At 40.3% G+C, this 21,683-nt stretch overlaps 1 protein-coding gene across 2 annotated transcripts in view; it reads right to left on the bottom strand.

Moving 5' to 3' along the window:
* NR3C2 (nuclear receptor subfamily 3 group C member 2) overlaps positions 1-21,683 on the bottom strand; it is a 239,309-nt gene that overhangs the window by 95,291 nt on the left and 122,335 nt on the right. Inside the window, exon 3 of one of the 2 annotated variants that reach the window (XM_016228278.3) lies at positions 6,470-6,621. In XM_016228278.3, coding sequence (XP_016083764.2) covers positions 6,470-6,621 — 152 coding nt within the window. The remainder of the gene's footprint in view (positions 1-6,469; positions 6,622-21,683) is intronic. The other variant, XM_007671779.3, reaches the window with a different exon arrangement.

Below are 21,683 nucleotides of genomic sequence, written 5' to 3'. Positions count from 1 at the left end.
AGAAGCATCTAATAATACAGAAATTTTTCTAGGTTAAGTGGAACATTGGCAGGTTTTTGATTTGCTTCTTCTTAAAGCATCAGTGTTTTTCTACTTTCCCAATCATTAACAGTTTCAGCTTATGGCTCCCCATGGCGTAACAAGCTGCTAAAATGGTTGCTCACTCCCTTTGAAACTAGGAGCTAACATCAGCAAGAGCCTTCTCAGTAATTGCTCCTGAGCAAGCCAGTTCCATCAGTGTGGCACACACCTGACACTTTTCTCCACGCTTTGTTTCATTATGTAATGCACAAATGTTCAGAGTAACAACAGGAGTTCTAACTACCCCTTCGTACTAAAACTCACCAGCTATAACACTGCTTGGCTTTTAATTAAATCTATTTTCCTCTAAATTTCCTCAAAAAAATACTTTCTGGAATCTGACATCCCAGCACCCCTCTTCAGGTCTTTTCCTGGTCTGACTGAATGAGGAAGACTACCTATTTTCCCAATCCCACCCTTTTCTGAAGATGGAATGGCAAAAAAAATCCATTTAGATCCTCTAAGGATCACACGGCCAATGTCAATCCAGTCATGGTTCTCTCAAAATTCTAAACAGCAACTAGTTTTCACAACTCATTGGAAGAGAACAACAGAAAGTTAAGAAGGCAAATGACTGATGCTGAAGGAAATACTGTCATTTAGCAACTGTAATAACTGACAAAACACAGCACCTTGTTGTGCCTGTTTTGATGATGCACTTATCATCTCAGTGCTCGTTTTTAGGACACACTAGATAAGGAACACTAAAAAGCTACTCCATCAGCATTCAAATGGCCCCAAGGTATTACCTTTTGAAATTTATGTATTTACTAATTCCATGGCAATACGGTACTTTTGCTTGTCTGCCAGATAGAAAGGCTGGATGTGTGCTTTTTTTTTCTTATGGCATTTAACATCGACCTTTTCACTGTACCTCGATCTCATCTTCCTTGCCACCAACCCCTTACCCACATCATCCCTCTGATCTGGAACCCTCTCCCCCTTCACATCTGACAGACCACCACTATCCCCACTTTCAATGCCTTAATAAAAATCACATCTCCTTCTTCCCCAATTAAGTTCTCTTTTCTCCTATTCCCACTCCCTTATGCATCACCCTTTTACTTAGATATGTACCATTCAAGCACTTTATATTCACCCCATCCTCAGCCCCACAGCACTTATATACACATCCATAGATTAATTTATCTTAATGTCTGTCTTCCCCTCTAGACTTTATTCTCCTTGAAGGCAGGGAGCACATCTACCGACTCTGTTGCACTGTATTCTCCTAAGTGCTTAGTACAGTGCCCCGCAAAGGAAGCACTCAATAAATACTAATGATTGATTGATTGAGACATTAACAATATCATTATCAAAAACGTTTGGATTTCCTACATTCTGCAGCATTAGCAGAAACGTTCCCTCCCACGAGTGTACCATTTTAGAGGGATTGTAACTAGATTATGGTAAAGATGACTTTCTGGGATCCTTCAAGATGATTCTCATTCCTCTTCTGGAATTATGAACGTAAACACTGATAGGGCACTGAGTCTATTCTGTCAAATACACAACTGTAACAATACAGCAGACATAACATTACATAACATCCAGAAAGGGAAAGCAGACAAAAAACTTGGGTGAGGTTTCCTGGCAAACAAAAGATTGGAATGAAAACTCAAACCCAGTGTTTTGTGTCAAACACTGATCTACGTTCTGGGGTAGGAACAAGTTATTAGGTTTGGACACAGTCCCTCTCCTGCAAGGGGCTCACAGTCCAAGTATGAGGGAGAACAGGTATTTAATCCCCATTTTACAGTAGAGGGAACTGAGGCACAGAGAAGTTAAATGACTTGTCCAAGATCTCACTGCAAGCAATTGGCAGAGCCAGAGTAAGAACTCAGGCTCTCCGATTCCAGGCCTATACCTGCGAGTTTTAAGCAGAACCCACAAATCCAGTGATTGTTGATGTGCTGGTCCTACGATTAGTGAAAAGAAACCAGAGCACTATTGTGACAATTAAAATATAAAATCTAGACAATATGCATTAGCATATCTTATGCCATTGAAAACCTGAATTTTAATACAAATTGAAATGCAAAATTCCTTAATATAATATTTATCATTGAAGCACTTTATAATTTTTTGATCATCTTCCTCAAACATATTTTATAACTTTAACAAACTTTTGTTTTCCCCAAAACTTCCTTTAAAATATGAATTGAAATTGAACTTTTTAAAGGACATGTGTTATGATCACATTTTCTTCTGATTTTTTTAATGGTATTTGTTAAACACTATGTGCCAAGCACTGTACTAAGCGATGGGCAGATACAGAGAAGCAGCATGGTATAGGGGATAGAAGATGGCCCTGGGAGTCAGAAGGTCCTGGGTTTTAATACTATGGCTGCCACTTGCCTGCTGTGTGACCTCGGGAAAGTCGCTTCACTTCTCTATGCCTCAGTATCTCATCTGTAAAATGGGGATTGATACTATGAGTCCCACATGGGACAGGGTCTGTGTCTAATTTGATTTGCTTGTATCCACCCCAGCGTTTAGTACAGTGCCTAGCACAGAGTAAACGCTTAACAAATACCATCATGATTATTATCATTATTCTACAAGAAAGTCAGTTTAGACACACTCCATGTCCCACTTGAGGTTTACAGTCTTAATATGCATTTTGCTAAACAGATAACTGAGCCATAGAGAAGTTAAGTGACTTGCCTAAGGTCATACAGCAGGCAAGTGGCAGAGCCGGGATTAAACTAGGTCCTTCTGACTCCCAGGCCCATGCTCTATCTACTTGGCAACACTGCTTCTCTTGGTAATGCTAACATATTACGAAGTTCATGCAATGTACAATTTAATAATTTCACCTAACAACTGGGCTTTAGTATAACGACGATACGTTACAGCCATTGTTTAAAACTGACGAGAGAGTTCTACAAAGCAAAAGGCATTACCAAAATTATTGCTTCTTTTCTGGAGCTGGATAATGTCTAATTTACAGTCGAACCTGCCTTCACCAAGAATAAAAAAAGTGCATCTGGGGTCTGCAACTGCTTTTGTTAAACTGATTCATATTAAAAGCAACCTAAAAAGATATCATGATACAGAAATGCCCATGATCACTTAGTTTTAAAGCACTTGAAGCAACATAGATGCTTGCCTTCAGATCATTTGCCATTCCTTCTTCAAGGAACGAGAGGATCGTACTAGTTAGGGAGAGCTCAAAGACATACATCATCATTCTTTACCCACAGTGAATATATCTAATTCTGGTTTACCCATTCATTTCATAATTTCTATTGTACTTATTTCTAAAATCGGGGAATAGCATTTATTGAGTGCCTGTCAATAAACAGCATCACGTGACTAAATATTAAGAGAGTGTTTGGAATTAGTAGAAAGGATCCCTGCCCTCAGAGATCTTACAATTTAGCGGAGACAGACATTAAAATAAATTACAGATAGGAAGAAGAAGGAAAAGGCGAGAGGCACGCAAGTTTGCATTTAACAAAGCTACCGTGTATATTTGAAGAATTGCCTCCATGGTGATTTTTGAAGCAGAAATAAAAGATTATTGTAACCAGTAACCAGAAACCAAGGGTAACCAGTGATGGTCACGCATGTCTTCTGATGGGTGGGGGGCAGAACAGCAGGGTGACGCCCAGAGAACATAAAAGGGGTCAGAGGTGCTAATTTATTGGGTGCCCGCTGCTTTCAGCTCTTGGAAGAGTGCACGACAAGTAAGAGAGGCAGTCTCATGTGCCCTCTCTCCCCTTCTTTTTTCTTCTGATTCTTCTTTCCCCACTCCTCTTCTTCCTAGATTTAACACTCTTAATAATATTTATGATAGCCTCAGACCTACTGTAATGCTATAAATATGATTCAGGAAGTGGAGAAATTCTGTGAGTAAATATGATAGGCAGGTACAGGTTATTCATTCATTCATTCATTCAATAGTATTTACTGAGCGCTTACTATGTGCAGAGCACTGTACTACGCACTTGGAATATACAATTAGGCAACAGACAGAGACAATCCCTGCCTAATGACGGGCTTACAGTCGGGGGAGACAGACAAAAACAAGACAACATAATCACGATAAATAGAATCAAGGGGATGTACACCTCATTAACAAAATAAATAGGGTAATAAAAATATATACAAATGAGCACAGTGCTGAGGGGTGAGGAAGGGAGAGGGTTATGGTATTTGAGAGCACCTAGGTGGTACCCACATGCTGATGTGGCAGCTGGGTGGGGAGATAACCCCTTGAGAGGCTAGAATGAGTCAGGGAAGGCCTCCTGGAGGAGAGATTTCAGAAAGGCTTTGAAAATGGGAGAGCTGTAGTCTGTTGGATATTAAGGGGAAGGAAAAGCAGGTGTATGACCAAAAGGAAGCCCAATGAGTAAGTTATCTTGAGATTAAACATAGTGCAGATTAGGGAGTGGTGGGGAAGGAAGAGAAGCAGTGTGGTTTAGTGGAAAGAGCACCGGCTTGGGGGTCTGAGGTCATGGGCTCTAATTCCAGCTCCGCCACTTAACAGCTGTGTGACCTTGGGCAAGTCACTTAACTTCTCTGTGCCTCATTCTTCTCAACACTAAAATGGGGATTCAATGCTTAAACTATGTGCCCCAAGTGAGGCAGGGACTTTGACCTGATCACCTTGTGCCTACTCAGCATGCAGAACAATGGAACACAACAGGAAGCACTTAACAGATATCATTAAAAAAAAGGAAGTGAAATGATAGCAATCTGAGAGCAGATTGCTGTGATCTGCTCAAAATATGGTGTTGATCTCATAGAGGCCAATGTGGGAAAATGCCAGCCAACAGTAAATGTGGGTAGCTCACCAAAGAGCAGAGTGGCAGGCGGCACAGCAGCAGCTGTAATTAACCTTCTCTCATTTTGCTCTTTTTGTCACCCCTGATGTTCTGACCTGCTCTATACAAAAGATATCTCTGTGGGGAGAACATATGAGTTTCCTTGAGTGTATCTAATTAAATGTGTGTGTGTTGAAGGAGGCTGGGAGGAAGGGGGTCTTTCTCCTAGATCTCTGTCTTTCCCTACCTCCTCTATCCCCCTCATACCAACTGATTAAACAATAAGTATTTACCTAGCCCTCAATCTCTGCAGAGCACGATGCTAAGTGTGCACAGTGAAGTTAGTAGACATGATTCCTGCTCTCAAGGACCTTACAATCTAGTGAGAGGAGACAGAAACTAAAATAGAGGTAGGGGGAAGTAACCTATCTTAAAGAAATATAGGTATATAAGTGCTGTGAGGGATGTGGGGTGAGTACCTAAGTGCTTAGGGGGTGAGGACTCAAGCGGACTCAATGCAGTAAGGGAGAGAGAAATAGGAAGCGGAGATGAGAGATTCATCTCACTCTCGAGCATATATCTCTTCTCTCTCTCTCACACACACAGCATGGGTCTTTTTTCTTGTTCATCTTTCTGGAAAAATAGAACCCTTCAGTTTGGGTTTGATTAATTGTGGACTAGAGGTTCACCTGGTTTTACTAGAGGGAAAGTTAAGAATGGTAAGTGGTAGAATAAATGTCACGGAGGACAACATCACACTGTTGGACTAAGCCACTGCCACTTTCAGAAACAATATGGACTGACAGACCATCACCCTGACCAATTAATGGACTTTCTTATGTGGTTTTGTTCACTTATTATTGTAATGATAATAGTGGCATTTGTTAAGCGCTTACTATGTGTGAAGCACTGTTCTAAGCACTGGGGAGGATACAAAGTGATCAGGTTGTCCCACGTGGGGCTCACAGTCTTAATCCCCATGTTACAGATGAGGGAACTGAGACACAGAGAAGTTAAATGACTTGCCCAAAGTCACACAGCTGACAAGTGGCAGAGCTGGGATTCAAACCCATGACCCCCGACTCCCAAGCCTGTGCTCTTTCCACTGAGCCATGCTGCTTCTCTGTCCTTATATCACTGTCCTTCATCTTTAACATGAAACTACTGATGAAGAACTTTATCCATGCGTGCTCTGCACACATGACAGGCTTTTACCATCGGTAGTTTCACTTTCAAATACAAAAGGCAGCTACTTTATAGTCCCATGTGTGCAAGCATGTACAGAGCACCATGAGAAATGGTATCATTTACATAGTCATAACCCAGCTCACTCAAGTTATTCTCATGGCAAAGCGGAATTCTTCTCTCCGGCCTTACTAACAGAAGAGAAAAATGGACTCAAACAGTGGCTTTAAGTTCAAGGCTTTAACTTTTTGTTCTTTACTCAAAGACTGTACAATACAAACCCTCCAGGTGGCTTTCAGATAATGCATTACTTCTATTCATCACTGACAAGTTACTTCAAAAATTATTTTTGAAGGCTTTCTAATAATTCTATGGAATTAACTGTGCAAATAAACTACACATCAGAAAAACGTATAAAGAGGAACACCCACATGAACATTTACCTTCCACTGCTCTTTTGAAGAAAACTTTGCAGCTGCCGCAGGTAACCACCCCGTAATGACATCCTGACGCCTCATCCCCACACACCAAACACACTTTGGAAGGTCTTGAGGATCCAGTAGAAACACTTCGCAAAGAAGAACTGTGGGAAAAAAAAACACCCCAAAATTAAAAAAAAGCTAATATTACTCTTGATATGAGACAACATCCAAATAAAACCTTTTAATTGGTCATGGCTTTAGGATAGATAAAAATGAGGCACCGTTACTTCTTTTTGACACTGACCTTTCCCAATTTTTATATTTAGAAATCAATCAAGCAACCAGTTGCATTTATTGAGCGCATCCTGTGTGCAGGACATGGTGCTAAGTGCTTGGACAAATACAATATAACAGTTGGTATAAATGTTTCCTGCCCACAGGGAGCTTGAAAAGCGAGCATATTTTTTAAAAATACAAATTAGTGTTTATGACAGCGATGGCCATCAAACAGAAATACTTATGACATAATTTCTTCTATTTTCTATCCATTCTTTATGCCTGTTACATAAGGTGGAATGGAAATATTTTTCCCTGTATTTTCACAATTTGGCTCTAAATCCTAAATCCTAAAAATACACTTCATTAATCTTACATCTATCAAAGATTACATGCCCATCTGTCCTAATAAATGTGTAAATACATTTTTGGAAAAATGATTAAAAAATAATTTCTAATGTAGTCTACTTTGAATATTAATCCCAAAGTTATAAAAGCCTTCACAAGCATATCCAAAATCATCATCATGACTTTTTAAATGAGCATTATTTATGTCAGCTGTTATGTTGCAAAACAAAAAGGGATATTAATATCCTACAAAATATTTCTTTAAGTTTGGAGGGCAAGAAATGCTTTACCTAGCACATATTTAAATTCCTCACTAAAGACAATACATAGTAGCACATTAATTTACTGAATTTTCTTGAAGAAATCAAATTTTTGACACTCACTAGTCTTTATTTTATAAATGAAGACTAGTTATACTGGCGCTTAATGAGTGTTTTTTGAATGAAATGAGCTGAACTAAGCACCTGGGAAAGTAAGACAGATGCAAAAACCACACTTCCTGCCCACAAGCAATTTACAATGAAAGGAGTTGACACAAATTTAGAATATTATATGAGGTTCCATTCTCTTCTGCCACTCCCTGCAAGAAGTTATGAAGGCATATTAAAATACAGTTCACTCAACAGAACCCTAAAGACCTGGAAGAATGACTTATGCACTGATTAGTAGTTGACTCAGTAAGAAGTGTGTGCGAATATTTGCAAGTTAGATAATTATTTGGGGCACTGACATGAATAAAACTATTACACTTTTCCCATCTTGGTTCTCCTGGGAAGTATTTATCATTCCTATTGCATTATTTATATATCCATTATTTAACAATGTAAATCATTTTAATACTATTGATATAAGATTTTGCAAATGAATTAGCAACATTTTTAGTTTCAAGTCATAAATCCACAATTTTGAAAATACTAAACTATTTTAAATGATTCTCAGGATATCAACCACATAAAAATCACACATATGACTTGTCATTTTTCAGGTTCTTGCTCTGTTCATATTGTTACATGATTGAAATCCACTGACTTTGATAAGGAAAAGGTCATTGTTGAGTAACATAGATTGATTTAAACTAGCTACACGGCCTTCTTTAAAAATTTCTTTCAAAACTAGGTATAACTTTTATACAAATCAACGCTCCCTGTTTATTTTCCCTTGTGATGATAGGCTCTTTTCCTTTACCTGACTTAAAAAAATGAAGCTACATTCTTTTTATACACACATAGAAATTGAAAGTAGATGCAAATGATCTACTCTAAAAATATATGGTAATTCCTATTTCTAACTCTGAATTTGGTCAATTTGTTCATGGAAATGGTTCTTTACTCAACAGAAATGCCCAGATGGTCATACCTATTCCTCCTACAGTACACAAGCAATTGAGTTGTCGAGTCTTCACAATGATATGGCAACCATACAGAGAAACTTACCAAACTAACTTTATGTTTGAATTTAGGTTAAAATTCCACCCTTTCATTGTACAAATTTCAGAACAGTGCTTTGCACATAGTAAGCGCTTAACAAATACCATCATCATTAAAAAAAAAAACACTCAAAGTTAAACCAGAGAAAGAGGCTAAAACAGGTCCATTCACACCAGAGTAAGACAAATACCCCACATAGTCTATCACATTATTTATGAGTTCTACCTCATCATCCTTAGTAATCCAAAATATTTGCCGTAAATGAAAAAGAAGTGACTATCAGCCCTAAAATTTTTTCACACAAATGATCAATGATATTTATTATGCATTTACTGTTTGTAGAGCACTGTAATAATAATAATAATAATTATGGTACTTGTTAAGTGTTTGCTATGTGCCAAGAACTCTTCTAAGCACTGGAGTAGAAACAAGTTAATCAGGTTGGACACAATCCCTGTCCCAGATGGGGCTCATAAACGCTTAGGAGACTACACAGACACATTTGTCTTCTCTTATTCCCTCTCTTCCTTTCCACTTCTTCCTCCTGGGTTTCCTCTAAGCTCCACCACCTCAAAGCTTTACCACCAAATTAGCCCCACATTCAAAATGAAGAGTTTCCATCCCATCTAAAACACTAAGATCTCTTAAATTTTGCCTACTTGAATTTGAAGTCATATGCCAATGTGCCACAATTACATTTAGTGCTATCACTCTAATTTAACACCTAGTAGCCCAGTAGCATTAAGTTTATATTCAACAATCATACCACATTTCTTATCATGTTTTTGCCCCACAGTAAATGAAACATGATACCATCCAAGCCATTCATTAAATAAATTCAAAGATATTCTGGTAACACATTTAAAAGGTTACATAAGCTAGTTGAAAGAGAGAGGTTGTGGAATGTGGTAATCCACAAGTATAGATAGAGTAGTGCAAATCCCAGAAAAGAAAGAGACTATAGTCTAAGACAACTGCAATATAATATTCCATTAAATTAGTATTTCCTCCAGTCAGATGTACAATAAGGTGAGAGAAATGATATCTAACAAGAAAGCAGGACCTAAGAAGTAGGAAAAACTTTTAGGTTCTAAGAAGTATTTTAGGGTAACTTATGTCTAGAGCAGATGGTGCTCAGGGAGACAACTTGCAAATGATTTACTGGAGAGTATTGCGAAGGTGGTTATGTTCGAGTCTGGTCAGAAAAGTTATCTAAAAATGGCATTATTTGTAGAGAAGCTGCCAAAAAGTTCTCAAGTAGGAAATAAAACAAATTTGGGGGCAAGGGAATTTAGAAAATGTCTATTAATTCTATAATTCCAAATTTTCTCTTTGGTCCAGATTCAGAGTATATCGAGAGCTCAAGACATTTGATCAAATGGGGATGACTATGAATACTCTACACTGAAACCCATCAAGATTCTGCTTCTGGGGCAAGAGCATGGAGTGGTAACAACCACTAAATAGGAAAAAGGGGGAATTAATGGAAAAATATCAGGCTATAATGAACTTTGAACATTGCAATGCTATGATTAACATAAAAGCCATCTCTATTCTATTTCCAGTATAGGAATTTTTAGGGCATTATTAGTACTTCTTCAGCATAGAATTAAATTCTAAAAGGACCGATCCATTTTTCCCTGAGAAACTGTTCTAAAGGCAAAAGACAAAAAATAAGAGGCTAATGCTAATCCAAATTTCCTTAATAGTTTATCAGAACGTACACTGGAGGAAACCACTAAAATCTCTGATTTTCACAAACCAAGGGGTCTCACTAGAGGGCAAATGTATCTCTAGAAACAAGGGAAAAATGGGAAAAGAAACAGCTTTATTGGAACAAGTCCAGTGGAGTGGGAGGGGGTGTCCAGTAAATTTTAAACCCTGGCTGAAATCTAATCACCCAGTTGTTCTGTTAATTACCCTGGCCGGGAAGGGTTCCATTAGTACAATCAAAATATGACCTGTGTCCTATTTAAATCTTGTCACGACGATATTCCAAGCAAGTATCAATCAATCAGTGACATTTATTAAGCACTTACTATGTGGAGAGTAATGTACTAATCTCTTGGGAGAGTACCAAAGAGTTGGTAGACACGTTCTCTGCCCATGACGATTTTAAAGTCTAAAGGGTATTAGCATTAGGAATCCAGGCAGAAGGACCATCAATTTCTAAGGTGAGGTAGTGGGATTAAGTAAAGGCATAATTATGCGGTGTTCGTACAAGACTGTGTGTGTGCATACACAGAGAAGCAGCGTGGCTCAGTGGAAGGAGCATGGGTTTTGGAGTCAGAGGTCATGGGTTCAAATCCCGGCTTGGCCATTTGTCAGCTGTGTGACTTTGGGCAAGTCACTTAACTTCTCGATGCCTCAGTTTCCTCATCTGTAAAATGGGGATTAAGACTGTGAGCCCCACGTGGGACAACCTGATTCCCTTGTGTCTACCCCAGCGCTTAGAACAGTGCTCAGCATATAGTAAGCGCTTAACAAATACCAACATTATTATTATTATTATAGAGAGGTGGGTGTGGTCTTGTGCAGGGGAATAGAGTTGTGCTTAAATGATTGCGTTACCATTAGGGGTGTTGGGGAATAGAGTTGTGCTTAAATGTGATGTGTTGCGTTACCATTAGGGGTGTTGGGTGTGCAACCAACCATGTGTGCATCTGAGAGCCTAAGCAGTTGTAGTAGTGGGCTGGAGGGAGGGAATGACAAACTCTACTTACCATAACAGTGTTATCAGAAAAATGGGGGGAAGATAAAGGGAGACACACTGGGAAATAATGTTAAGGAAAGGTAAACAGGGACACACAAGTACACAATCAAAACCCTGGAATTTTTTACACTTCCTAATTAGTAGCTTTGCCTATAGGAAATTTCACCTTTTTTGGTTTGTTTTTGGTTTTTGTCCAAATCTGCTATTGCAGTCACCCTTAAGAAAGATTTCCTGGCTCTACATTTTGATTAATATATGAAGATGAAGACACTAATTCAATAGCATTTATTGAGCACTTACTATGTGCAGAGCAGTGTACTAAGTGCTTGGAATGTACCAATTGGTAACAGATAGAGACAGTCCCTGCCCTTTGATGGGCTTACAGTCTAATCGGGGGAGACGGACAGACAAGAACAATAGCAATAAATAATAATAATAATGGTACTTGTTAAGCACTTATTATGTGCCAAGCACTGTTCTAAACACTGGGGTAAAGACAAGGTAGTCAGGTTGGACACAGTCCCTGTCCCACACAGGGCTCACACTCTTAATTCCCATTAGACAGATGAAGGCCAGGAGAAGTGAAATGACTTGTCCAAGTCACACAGCAGACATGTGGAGGAGCCGGGATTAGATTCCGTAAACTTCTGATTGCCAAGCCCGTTCTCTATCCACTAGGCCACACTGCTTCTCACTAGGAAATCTAATAGATAAAAATCAATTTGGTGAAAGAAAGCACCCCAAGGAATTCTACGTTCCCTTTTATGAACTTGACTCATCCTGGATCAAAAGTTTAAGGGGTCAGAACACAAAACCCTAGCACCAAAAAACAATGCCGGCACCTGAGAAATAGTGTCTTGTGACACATCAAGTTCTCTATATGCTAACTCTTGGCTAATGGGTATCAGTCTGTCGAACCCAATACTTATTTTCACACAAGTGCAATTCCTCACTTTTTCCCTGTCTTTGACCTGGGTTCGAATCCCGAATCCGCCACTTGTCTGCTCTGTGACTTTAGGCAAGTCACTTCCCTTTTCGGTTCCTCAGTTACCTGATCTATAAAATGGGGATTAAGACCGTGAGGCCCATGTGGAACAGGGACTGCTTCCAACCTGATAACCTTGTGTCTACTCCAGCGCTTAGAAAAGTGCCTGACGCATAGTAAACGTTTAGCAAATACCATCTTTATTATTTTGAACCTTGCCCATAAATTTCATGGAAACCAAAATCAAATTCGGTATTGGATTTATCTGAATGTGAACACACTGAATTTTTAAGTATCTTTAAAAAATAAGACATTCTTCAAAACTTGAATTTTCTTTTGGAAATTGATAATCTAGTGAAGAGTTTAAAATTGCTATTCTTGGAATATGTAATTGTATAATACATACAAATGTTTTAAAAAGAGAACATTAAATTAAATTATGGCACCTTCCCTCACCGACACAACTTCATTCATATTGATATCTGTCTTCTCCTCTAGACTGTAAGCTCATTATGGGCGAGGAACATGTCTTTTAATTCTGTTGTACTGTACTCTCCCAAGTGCTGAGTACAGTGCTTTGCACGTAGTAAGCACTCAAATACAACTGCACTGATTATTCTTTCTCCTAGAAATAAGAACAGAAGTTGTCTGCACTAGAAGGGGGAAAGTCTATCGACTTATAACTCATATTTGTGAAAAAAATTGAGCTATGAGCTTTTTATTATTCAGTGTCAACCAGATAACCAGATGATTAACAAAAAATGTTTTACCCCATGCCAAATTTGGTTACGGACACAACTTATGACATTGATTTTGTCCTGAAACCAACTAAGACTTTACTTTGACCAAATCAAGCTTTTCCATAAATTCCTTGCCACGATCTGTAAGTCTCAATTTTAGCTGCCTCAAATGGACCAAAAAAAATCTTATTTTCACCTTCAAATAATCTGTTGACTTCAGGGAAAACACAGGTAATAAAAGTAGGCAAGCTTGAGCTCTGGTGGAATTAAGTTAAAACAGAATTTAACTCCTGGGGGGAAAAATCCAGTTTTCAACAACTGATCAACTGATCAAAGACATTCTAAAGTGTAATGTGTTCCCAAAATTCTCCTGTAACGCACTTTCCTTTAACCACTATCAAAATGTAACATGATCCAATTCCCTGGGGAAATAAAAATTACTTGTTCTGCAGTTTTTGTGTTTATAAATATAGTTATCAGCTAAAATGAAAAGGTTAACCTAGAAAGAAAACATACAAGTCATAGCAAAGCCTCCTTACTTTTAGCAAAAAAAAAAAAAAGAAAAAAAAGAAAAAGGAAATTCAATGAATTTTAAGAATAAGGAAACATGGCAGGGGTTTTCCCTTCAGAGTTTCAGTATCACAGTGGCATTAAAATGCATGTAATGCATATTTCCTCTGTATTAAAAGCAAATTACAGTGTGCATTAAAGTATGGCAGAATAAAGTTGGTAAATATTACAAATATGTTTATGGGTTACTTTATTTCTTAAAGTATAAAGTTCAAAGAACCTGTTGGCCCAATTCACAAGAGTGTTTTTACTGCCGTACTGCAAATATTCTGACAGCAGATGATCAGTACATCCAAAGTACTTTGCGGAAGGTAATTACCTTTCAGGGTCACACCTGGAGAGTTTCCAGTACTCTACCAGTCTTAACTATGGGACAGAGTGTCAAGCAGACCCATTCCATTCCTAGCTTGACCAGTGGCTAGCACGTGAAAGGCAATCTGCTAAAGGTCAAGATTCCCCTATGCTGGGCAGCAGCGTCATGGGAGAGAATCTAGGGCGGAGACTCAAGTTTACTGCATGGAAGGAAGCAATGGTAAACCACTTTCGTATTTTTACCAAGAAAACTCTACGGATCCACTACCAGAACAATTGCAGATAGAGGTGGGGTGTTCTCGGAGAGATGTGTCCATGGTGTCGCTATGGGTCGAAGATGACTTGACAACATAAGACAAGATAAAGGACCACAAAGCACAGCATACTGTTCAATTCAAATAAGATGTTGTTTAACCTTTGGAAAACTGGGCTGAGGGAAAACAAATCCCCAGAGAACTCACTCTTCTGGTTCTATCCTTAACATCCTTCTCTCTTCTCTTCACTAATCAATAATATTTACTGAGCACCTACTGAGTTCTAAGCACTACACCAAAGTACAACAGAAGCAGAATACACATTCCTTACTAATCAGCCAAGAAATTCCCCCAGGGTTATTACAGGGGTTTGTGCAGGAACGATACGAAGTCTAAAGGACTCCCGTAATAATCACAGTAACCTTAGGAGGACTCCCAATATCCCTCAACCACACATCATTGTGGCAGGGAACATGTCTACCAACTCTGTCATACTGTCATACTCTGTCCCAAGTGCTTAGTACAATGTTCTGCACACAGTAAGCACTCAATAAATTCAATTATCTCCTTCCTACACAACCTCACTAATTTCCCACTTCAAGTCAGTCCACCCACTTTGCTTCTCTAACATCAACCTTCTTAGGGTACTTTGATCTCATCTTACTGACTTATCTTGTTTATGCCCTCCTTCTAGCCTGAAACTCCCATCCCTTTCTTATCCTATTGACGACCACTGTCATCTTCAGAGCTTTTCTAAAATCACACCCCCTTCAAAAGGCCTTCCTTCTGAATTCCCCATTTTTCCAACTGTTCATGCCTTCCCTTCTAGGGCACTTATGGACTTGGGTCTGTATCCCTTACAAATTTTGACTTTCCTCTCTCCCCAGCCTCACATCACCCTTAAGCACTTCCATAATCACCATTCCCCAGCCCCACAGCATTTATGTTCGTGTCCTGTTTGTCTCCCCAAGTAGACTGTAAGCTCCTTGTGGACAGGGATTGTCTCTACTGTCTCTCCCAAGCACTTAGTTCAGTGCTCTGGACAGAGTAAGTGTTCAATAAATCCAACTGAATGCTCAATAGAAAATGCCACTTTTCTCCCATATTCAACTCATCGGGGATTAGCTCTGCTCCACTCTTCAGATTTAAGTTAGTCTGTGGTTATCTCGGCTGTAGGCAGTGCATCGGCTTATATAACCACTTGACTTCCTGAAGTAGTAGCAAATTCTGGCACTGTCAGGCCTGTGTAGCACTATTTAGGAATGCATGACACCTCCCCCCATCCCTCCTTATTAGGAAAGGTCCAAGAAAAGATGCCCTACTATCTCTGAAGTCAGGCTGGGTGGAAAAGTCTATCTTTTCAGCCACCCAGTGATGTGGAAGAACTCACCCACAGGAGTGTTCCCTTTCAATATTAAGCAGTACTCAAAGAACATCAGTCAATTGATCATCTTTACTGAGCACTTACTGGGTGCAGAGCACTGTACTAAGTGTTTGGGAGAGTACAGCTGGTAGACATTTCCTACGCTCAAGGAGCTTACTGTCTAGAGGGGGAAACAGATGTTAAAATAAGTTGCAGATATGAACATAAATGCTGTGAGGTTGAGGGTGGGGTGGATAAAGGTTACAGATCCAAGTGTAAGGGAGACATAGCAGGGAGAGGGAGTAGGGGAAAAGAGGGCTTAGTCGGGGAAGGCTTCTTGGAGGAGGTGTGATTTTAATAAGGCTTTCAAGGTGGAGCGAGTAACTGTCGGCTATGAAGGGGGAGAGGATTCTGTGCCAGAGGCAGGATGTGGGCAAGGGGTCAGCAGCGAGATAGATGAGAGATCGAGGTACAGTGAGTAGGTTGCTGATAGAGGAAAAAAATGAATTCGCTGCTGATAAGCAAGATAAGCTGATTGTAAGACTGTAACACTGCCTAGACTATAAACTCATGGGCAGGAAATGTGTCACCAATTCTTACATTGTATTCTCTCAGGCACTTAGTTCAGCATTTTGCACACAATAAGTGCTCAATAAATATGACTGATTGATTGAGATAAGATATGAGGGCGCAAGGTAACTGAGTACATCAGAGTCAATGGCAAGGAGTTTTTTTTACGGTATTCGTTACACTTTTATTATGTCAAACATGTTCTAAGCGCTGGGGTAGATACAAGTTAACTAGGTTAGACAAAATTCCCTGTCTTGATGGGGCTCACAGTGTAAGTAGGACAACTGAGGCATTGAGAAGTTAAGTGACTTGCCTAAGGTCACACAGCAAGCAACTGGCTCCTAGGCCCGTGCTCTTTCCACAGGGCTACACTTCTTCTGTGTACTCTTCCTCCTTCCTCTTATCTGTAAATTCATTCAGGGCCTTTCTCCCCAATAGATGGCACGCTTCTTTGAGACAGGGATCATGTTCACTAATATTGGTCTCTCACAACTCTACTGTACTCTCTCAAGGGCTTAGTAAAGTTTTCTGCAACAGTAGCTGCTCAGTAAATATTAAAAATTATTACAGCGTTTGGCACTTAGATGACGAACACTATATGGGAGAGGGACTGTGTCCATCCTAATTAACAGCATGGCCTACTGGAAAGAGCCTGGGCATGGGAGTCAGAGGACCTGGGTTCTAATACCAGCTCTAAATTTGTTAAGTGCTTACTATGTGCCAGGTACAGTAAGCCATGTCGTAGAAACACATTTTTCATATTGCACTTCAATAACAGCACCTTAGCATAAATTGCCTAAGCAGGGTAAAGATATAGGGAAGAGAATAGAGAGCCCGGTGCCCGGTGACCTCATAATAGGAAGATGCTGGCGGCGGGCAGGGAAGCGAAAGTGTGAACAGCAGCAACAGAGAAGATTAGTAGGACTCAAGTGCTTAGTAAAGTGCTTTGCACATAGTAAGCACTCAGTAAAGAATAGAGAATAGAATAGAGAAAGAATAGAATAGAGAAGCAATGTTGCTCAGTGGAAAGAGCACAGGTTTGGGAGTCAGAGGTCATGGGTTCGATTCCTGGCTCTGCCACTCGTCAGCTGTGTGACTGTGGGCAAGTCACTTCACTTCTTTGTGCCTCAGTTCCCTCATCTGTCAAATGGGAATGAAGGCTGTGAGCCTCACGTGGGGCAATCTGATTACCTGTACCTACCCCAGAGCTTAGAACAGTGCACGGCACATAGTAAGCGCTTAAAAAATACCAACATTATTATTATTATTATTACTAAGGCTGGGGTAGATACTAGCTAATTAAGTTGGACACAGTCCTTGTCCCACATGGGGCTCACAGTCTTAATCCTCATTTTACAGATGAGGTAACTGAGGCCTAGAAGTTAAGTGACTCCCCCAAGATCACCCAGCAGACAAATGACAGAGCTGGGATTTAGAATCCAGGTTCCTCTGACTCCCAAGCCTGCATTTCCTCAGGGGGCAAACAATCTAGGAGTATAAGTGAGGAAAAGGGCCCGAAAACAGACATCAGAAATGAGGAAACATTAAAACACAACGCAGGCAGATACACTAAGAACAAAATCAGTAGGGTGCTGTGGCCAGAGGAGTAGAATTTCTGGCTCCCCAGGGGTTCAGAGTCCAAGGAACATAGGTAGCCACGGCAACCCTACAGCAACCACCAGTCTTCCAGAGATTTTGTGGAAGCCTCATGCTGTGGGTGGTAGAAGGCAGGTTGGAACGGATTCTCCTCAGCGGCGCGGTAAAGGGTCACTGCCAGTTCCCAGAGAGGCAGTGTGGCTGTTTGGTGTGGAAAAAGGAACAGCAGCAGCACAAGGCAAGAGCTTTTATCCCTGGCCCAGCTCACCCAGAGATGCAGGAAGCGGGAACCCTTGGTGGCCGGAGGGAAAGCAGAAGTTACCGTGGATGCTCTTCTCGGCCTCAGTGGAGGGGTTTGAGGGCACAAGGCAGCAGCTTTCCCTTCCGGCCCAGCACGCGCGGAGTACACTGGGAGCGGGGACCCTTGGTGACTGGAAAGAAGGGGGCAGTTGTGTGGATCCTTGGCTTGGCCTCAGTGGGGCAGCTTCTCATTAGAAGATATCACACACAATAGTAATAATAATAATTGGGGTATCTGTTAAGCGCTTACTATGTCCCGGGTACCGTACTAAGTGCTGGGGTAGATACAAGCACATCAGGTTGTACACAGTTCCTGTCCCATGTGGGGCTCACAATCTCTATCCACTTTTACAGAGGAGATAACTGTGGCACAGAGAAGTGAAAAGACTTGCCCAAGCTCATGCAGCAGGCAAGTGGGGGAGCCAAGATTAGAACGCATGACCTTCTGACTCCCAGGCCCGTGCTCTATCTACTAAGCCATGCTACTTCTCAGGGTTCGTGTTGATGAGGGAATGCTGTTACTGCTGCCAGTCTGTATTACGGATGGCTAGAACATGAGTCTGTTATTCCTCCAGGAGTCAAATGCTTTCAGATCGATAAATGTAGCTTTTTAGGAAGGGGTGTGAATATGCGCACCTTAAATACCTGCCTGAGACAGCTTTGTCACTTAAGTGTATCAAGCAAACTGTGGGACCAAGAGTGCGTTGATCTAGACATGGTTTATGGTTGAAAAAACTGGCTGTAGTCTTTAACAAGTTTGATATAACTAACACTTCAGCTACAAATTATAATCTCCTACAGTCCCACTCCTGGTTTGTTACTCAGACAAAGACATGGGCATAGAGGAAATTTCAACACTTTGCCCATGTCCTCTCTTTTTCCACACTCCCACCGTATGTTCAGGGAAGTACAGGGAACCCCCCCCAGAGTAAGGTACTCAAACTTAAAGACAGTCAAACTGCGAATACTGCAGACAAATTCTTATTCTGCAGCTGGAGTTCCAATTTCATTCATGGCAGAATACTAATTTCAACTAATTTAAATAAAGACACCACATAATATAGCTTTCTTGGTTTAATTTTAAAAGAGACTAGAGATAAGGAGTATGTAAATGAAGGCAGTAATGTTCTCAATCCCACTTTTCTATTTTTTAAATGGAATTTCTACATATGCATGACCAATTACTTTTTTGTGTTTTTAGAATTCTGATCAGAACTGTTACTACTGTTTCTCATTTCGTACCCTCTTTTGCTCCTTTCCATGGGGCCTTTTTAAAGTAATGGGAAGGTTTCCTATCTGATGCTTTGCCAGGTACTCTCCTTTTTGACATAATGGAACAATCCTAAATTCAGATTATTAGTTTGAAGAGATGGATTCAGCACACCGTCTTAGAATTTTAATTGATCAGCACCTAACGATTTTGAATTGTTATCTTACCCATGGCTTTGCGAGTTATAGAATTAATCAAAATTAGTTTGATGTTTAAAACACGTCAGCCTATTCATTAGCTCTTGGAGGAACACTTTTAGTGAACATAATGAGAGGGCCATTTAGAATGCCAACTTAAGCGATCTTGTAAACTAGTATAGTTTTCACTTTGGAGATTGTTTAAAAAAAAGCACTTAAGGGAGTCCAGCAATGATTCGTCTTTTCCGTAAAATATGGCGGATTCCTGATGTTAGCATATAGAGAAGCAGTATGGTTTAGTGTATAGAGCATGGGCCTGGGAGTCAGAAGGTCATGGGTTCTAATCCTGGCTCCGCCACACGTCTGCTATATGACCTTGGGCAAGTCACCTAATTTCTCTGGGCCTCAGTTACCTCATCTGTAAAATGGGGATTAAGAGTGTGAGCCCTATGTGGGACAGAGACTGTGTCCAACCTGATTAACTTGTATCTACCTCCAGTACTTAGAACATTGCCTGGCCCATAGTAAGCACTTAACAAGTACGATTATTATTATTATTATGATTCATTCATTCAATTGTATTTATTGAGCGCTTACTATGTGCAGAACACTGTACTAAGCGCTTGGAATGTACAATTCGGCAACAGATAGATACAATCTCTGCCCAACAATGGGCTCACAGTCTAAGTTATAATTTTGTATCTGCAATTTGTAGTACTGAAAGACCCCATTTTCAGATTATAACATCAGAAAATAACACCGGCCACTTACTATATAGGCTCCTTAAATATTCTCAGAATCAAAGAGTTTAAGAAGGAAAAAAAAAACACTAAAAAAGTTTGGGATCATCTAGAGATCTGCATTGATAATACGTTTTTGTACCTGTACCTGAACAACATGGACAGCCATTCCATATACCTGCAACCTCAAAAAAAGACTACTCACCTGGCCCAATAATAATAATGATGGTGTTTGTTAAGTGCTTACTATGTGCCAAGCTCTTTTCTAAGTGCTGAATACATTACATTTAAAGCATTTCCACAGATCATGTTGAGTAAGTCCAATCAATCAATACCATTCATTGACTGAGTGCCAACCACCTGCAGAGCACTGTATTATGCATTTGGGAGAGTAAACTAGAATTGGTAGAAGTGATCCCGTCCTTACAGAGCCTACAGTCTAGCAGGGGAGACCAGAACTAAAATGGATTACAAGAGGAAGGAACAGAGTATAAAAATATCTTCATAACAGCTAAGGGGGGGAGCAGGAGAGATTATTATTATTAATAATAATGTATCTTAAGTGTTTACTATGTGCCAGGCACTGTTCTAAGCGCTCGGGTAGATACAAGATAATCGGGTTGGACACAGTCCCTGTCCCATACAGGGCTCACAGTCTTAATCCCCACTTTACAGATGAGGGAACTGAGGCACAGAGAAGTTAAGTGACTTGCCCAAAGTCACACAGCAGACAAGTGGTGGAGCCAGGATTAGAACCTACATCCTCTGACTCCCAAGCCCCTGTTTTTTCCACGAAGCCATGCTGCTTCTCAAGTTAAGTTAATCAGTTTGGATACTCTTCCTGTCCCATTTAGGGCTCACAGTCTAAGCAGGACAAAGAACAGGTACTGAATCCCCACTTTGTAGATGAGGAAACTAAAGCACAGGAGGTGATGTGACTTGCCAAAGATCACACAGCAGGCAAGTGGCAGGGCTGGGATTAGAACCCAGGTCTTCTGACTCCCAAGCCCTGGCTCTTTCCACTAGGTCCTGCTGCCTCACTATTCATTCACTCATTCAGTGCAGAGAAACTTACTAGCACCAAAGCCACAGCAGCATCTTAAAACCCATTATCTGACCCAACTCACATTAGCTGTGGGAATCCACAGGCCAGATAACATTACCTGTGGTCTACAAAGAATCAAAGCATCTTGTGATGCAGCATCTGTGTTACAATTTGGGGATAAGAGGATTGAGCAAATTCAGGAAGAAAATGCACTAATCCACTTCTATGTGAAATACCTAAATGACCGTTACCACTACGTTTCATTAAATTCAAGATCTTTACAGCTTCCAAATTATAACTGCGATCGGAGAACAAGAAAGAGATCATCTAGAATACCAACACAGATCTGCCTGACTCACTTTTCAAACTGCCACTTTCATCCCACTGTATTAAAATAAGGTATCTGCCTGTGGGAATTTGGTTCCAAATGCACATTACAACAAGAAGTGCACAAAAACCAATTATCCTGGAAAAATGACAATGGGCAAGGAATCTGCTGGGAGGCTGGCTTTGGGAGGGAGCAACTTTGTACCATAATAGGGGCAGGATTCTGGTTAAATGGCCTGAGGTTTTAAGG

The sequence above is a fragment of the Ornithorhynchus anatinus genome, chromosome 12 (genome assembly GCF_004115215.2).
Source record: "Ornithorhynchus anatinus isolate Pmale09 chromosome 12, mOrnAna1.pri.v4, whole genome shotgun sequence".
Lineage (NCBI taxonomy): Eukaryota > Metazoa > Chordata > Mammalia > Monotremata > Ornithorhynchidae > Ornithorhynchus > Ornithorhynchus anatinus.
This window is presented reverse-complemented; position numbering and strand designations above follow the sequence as displayed.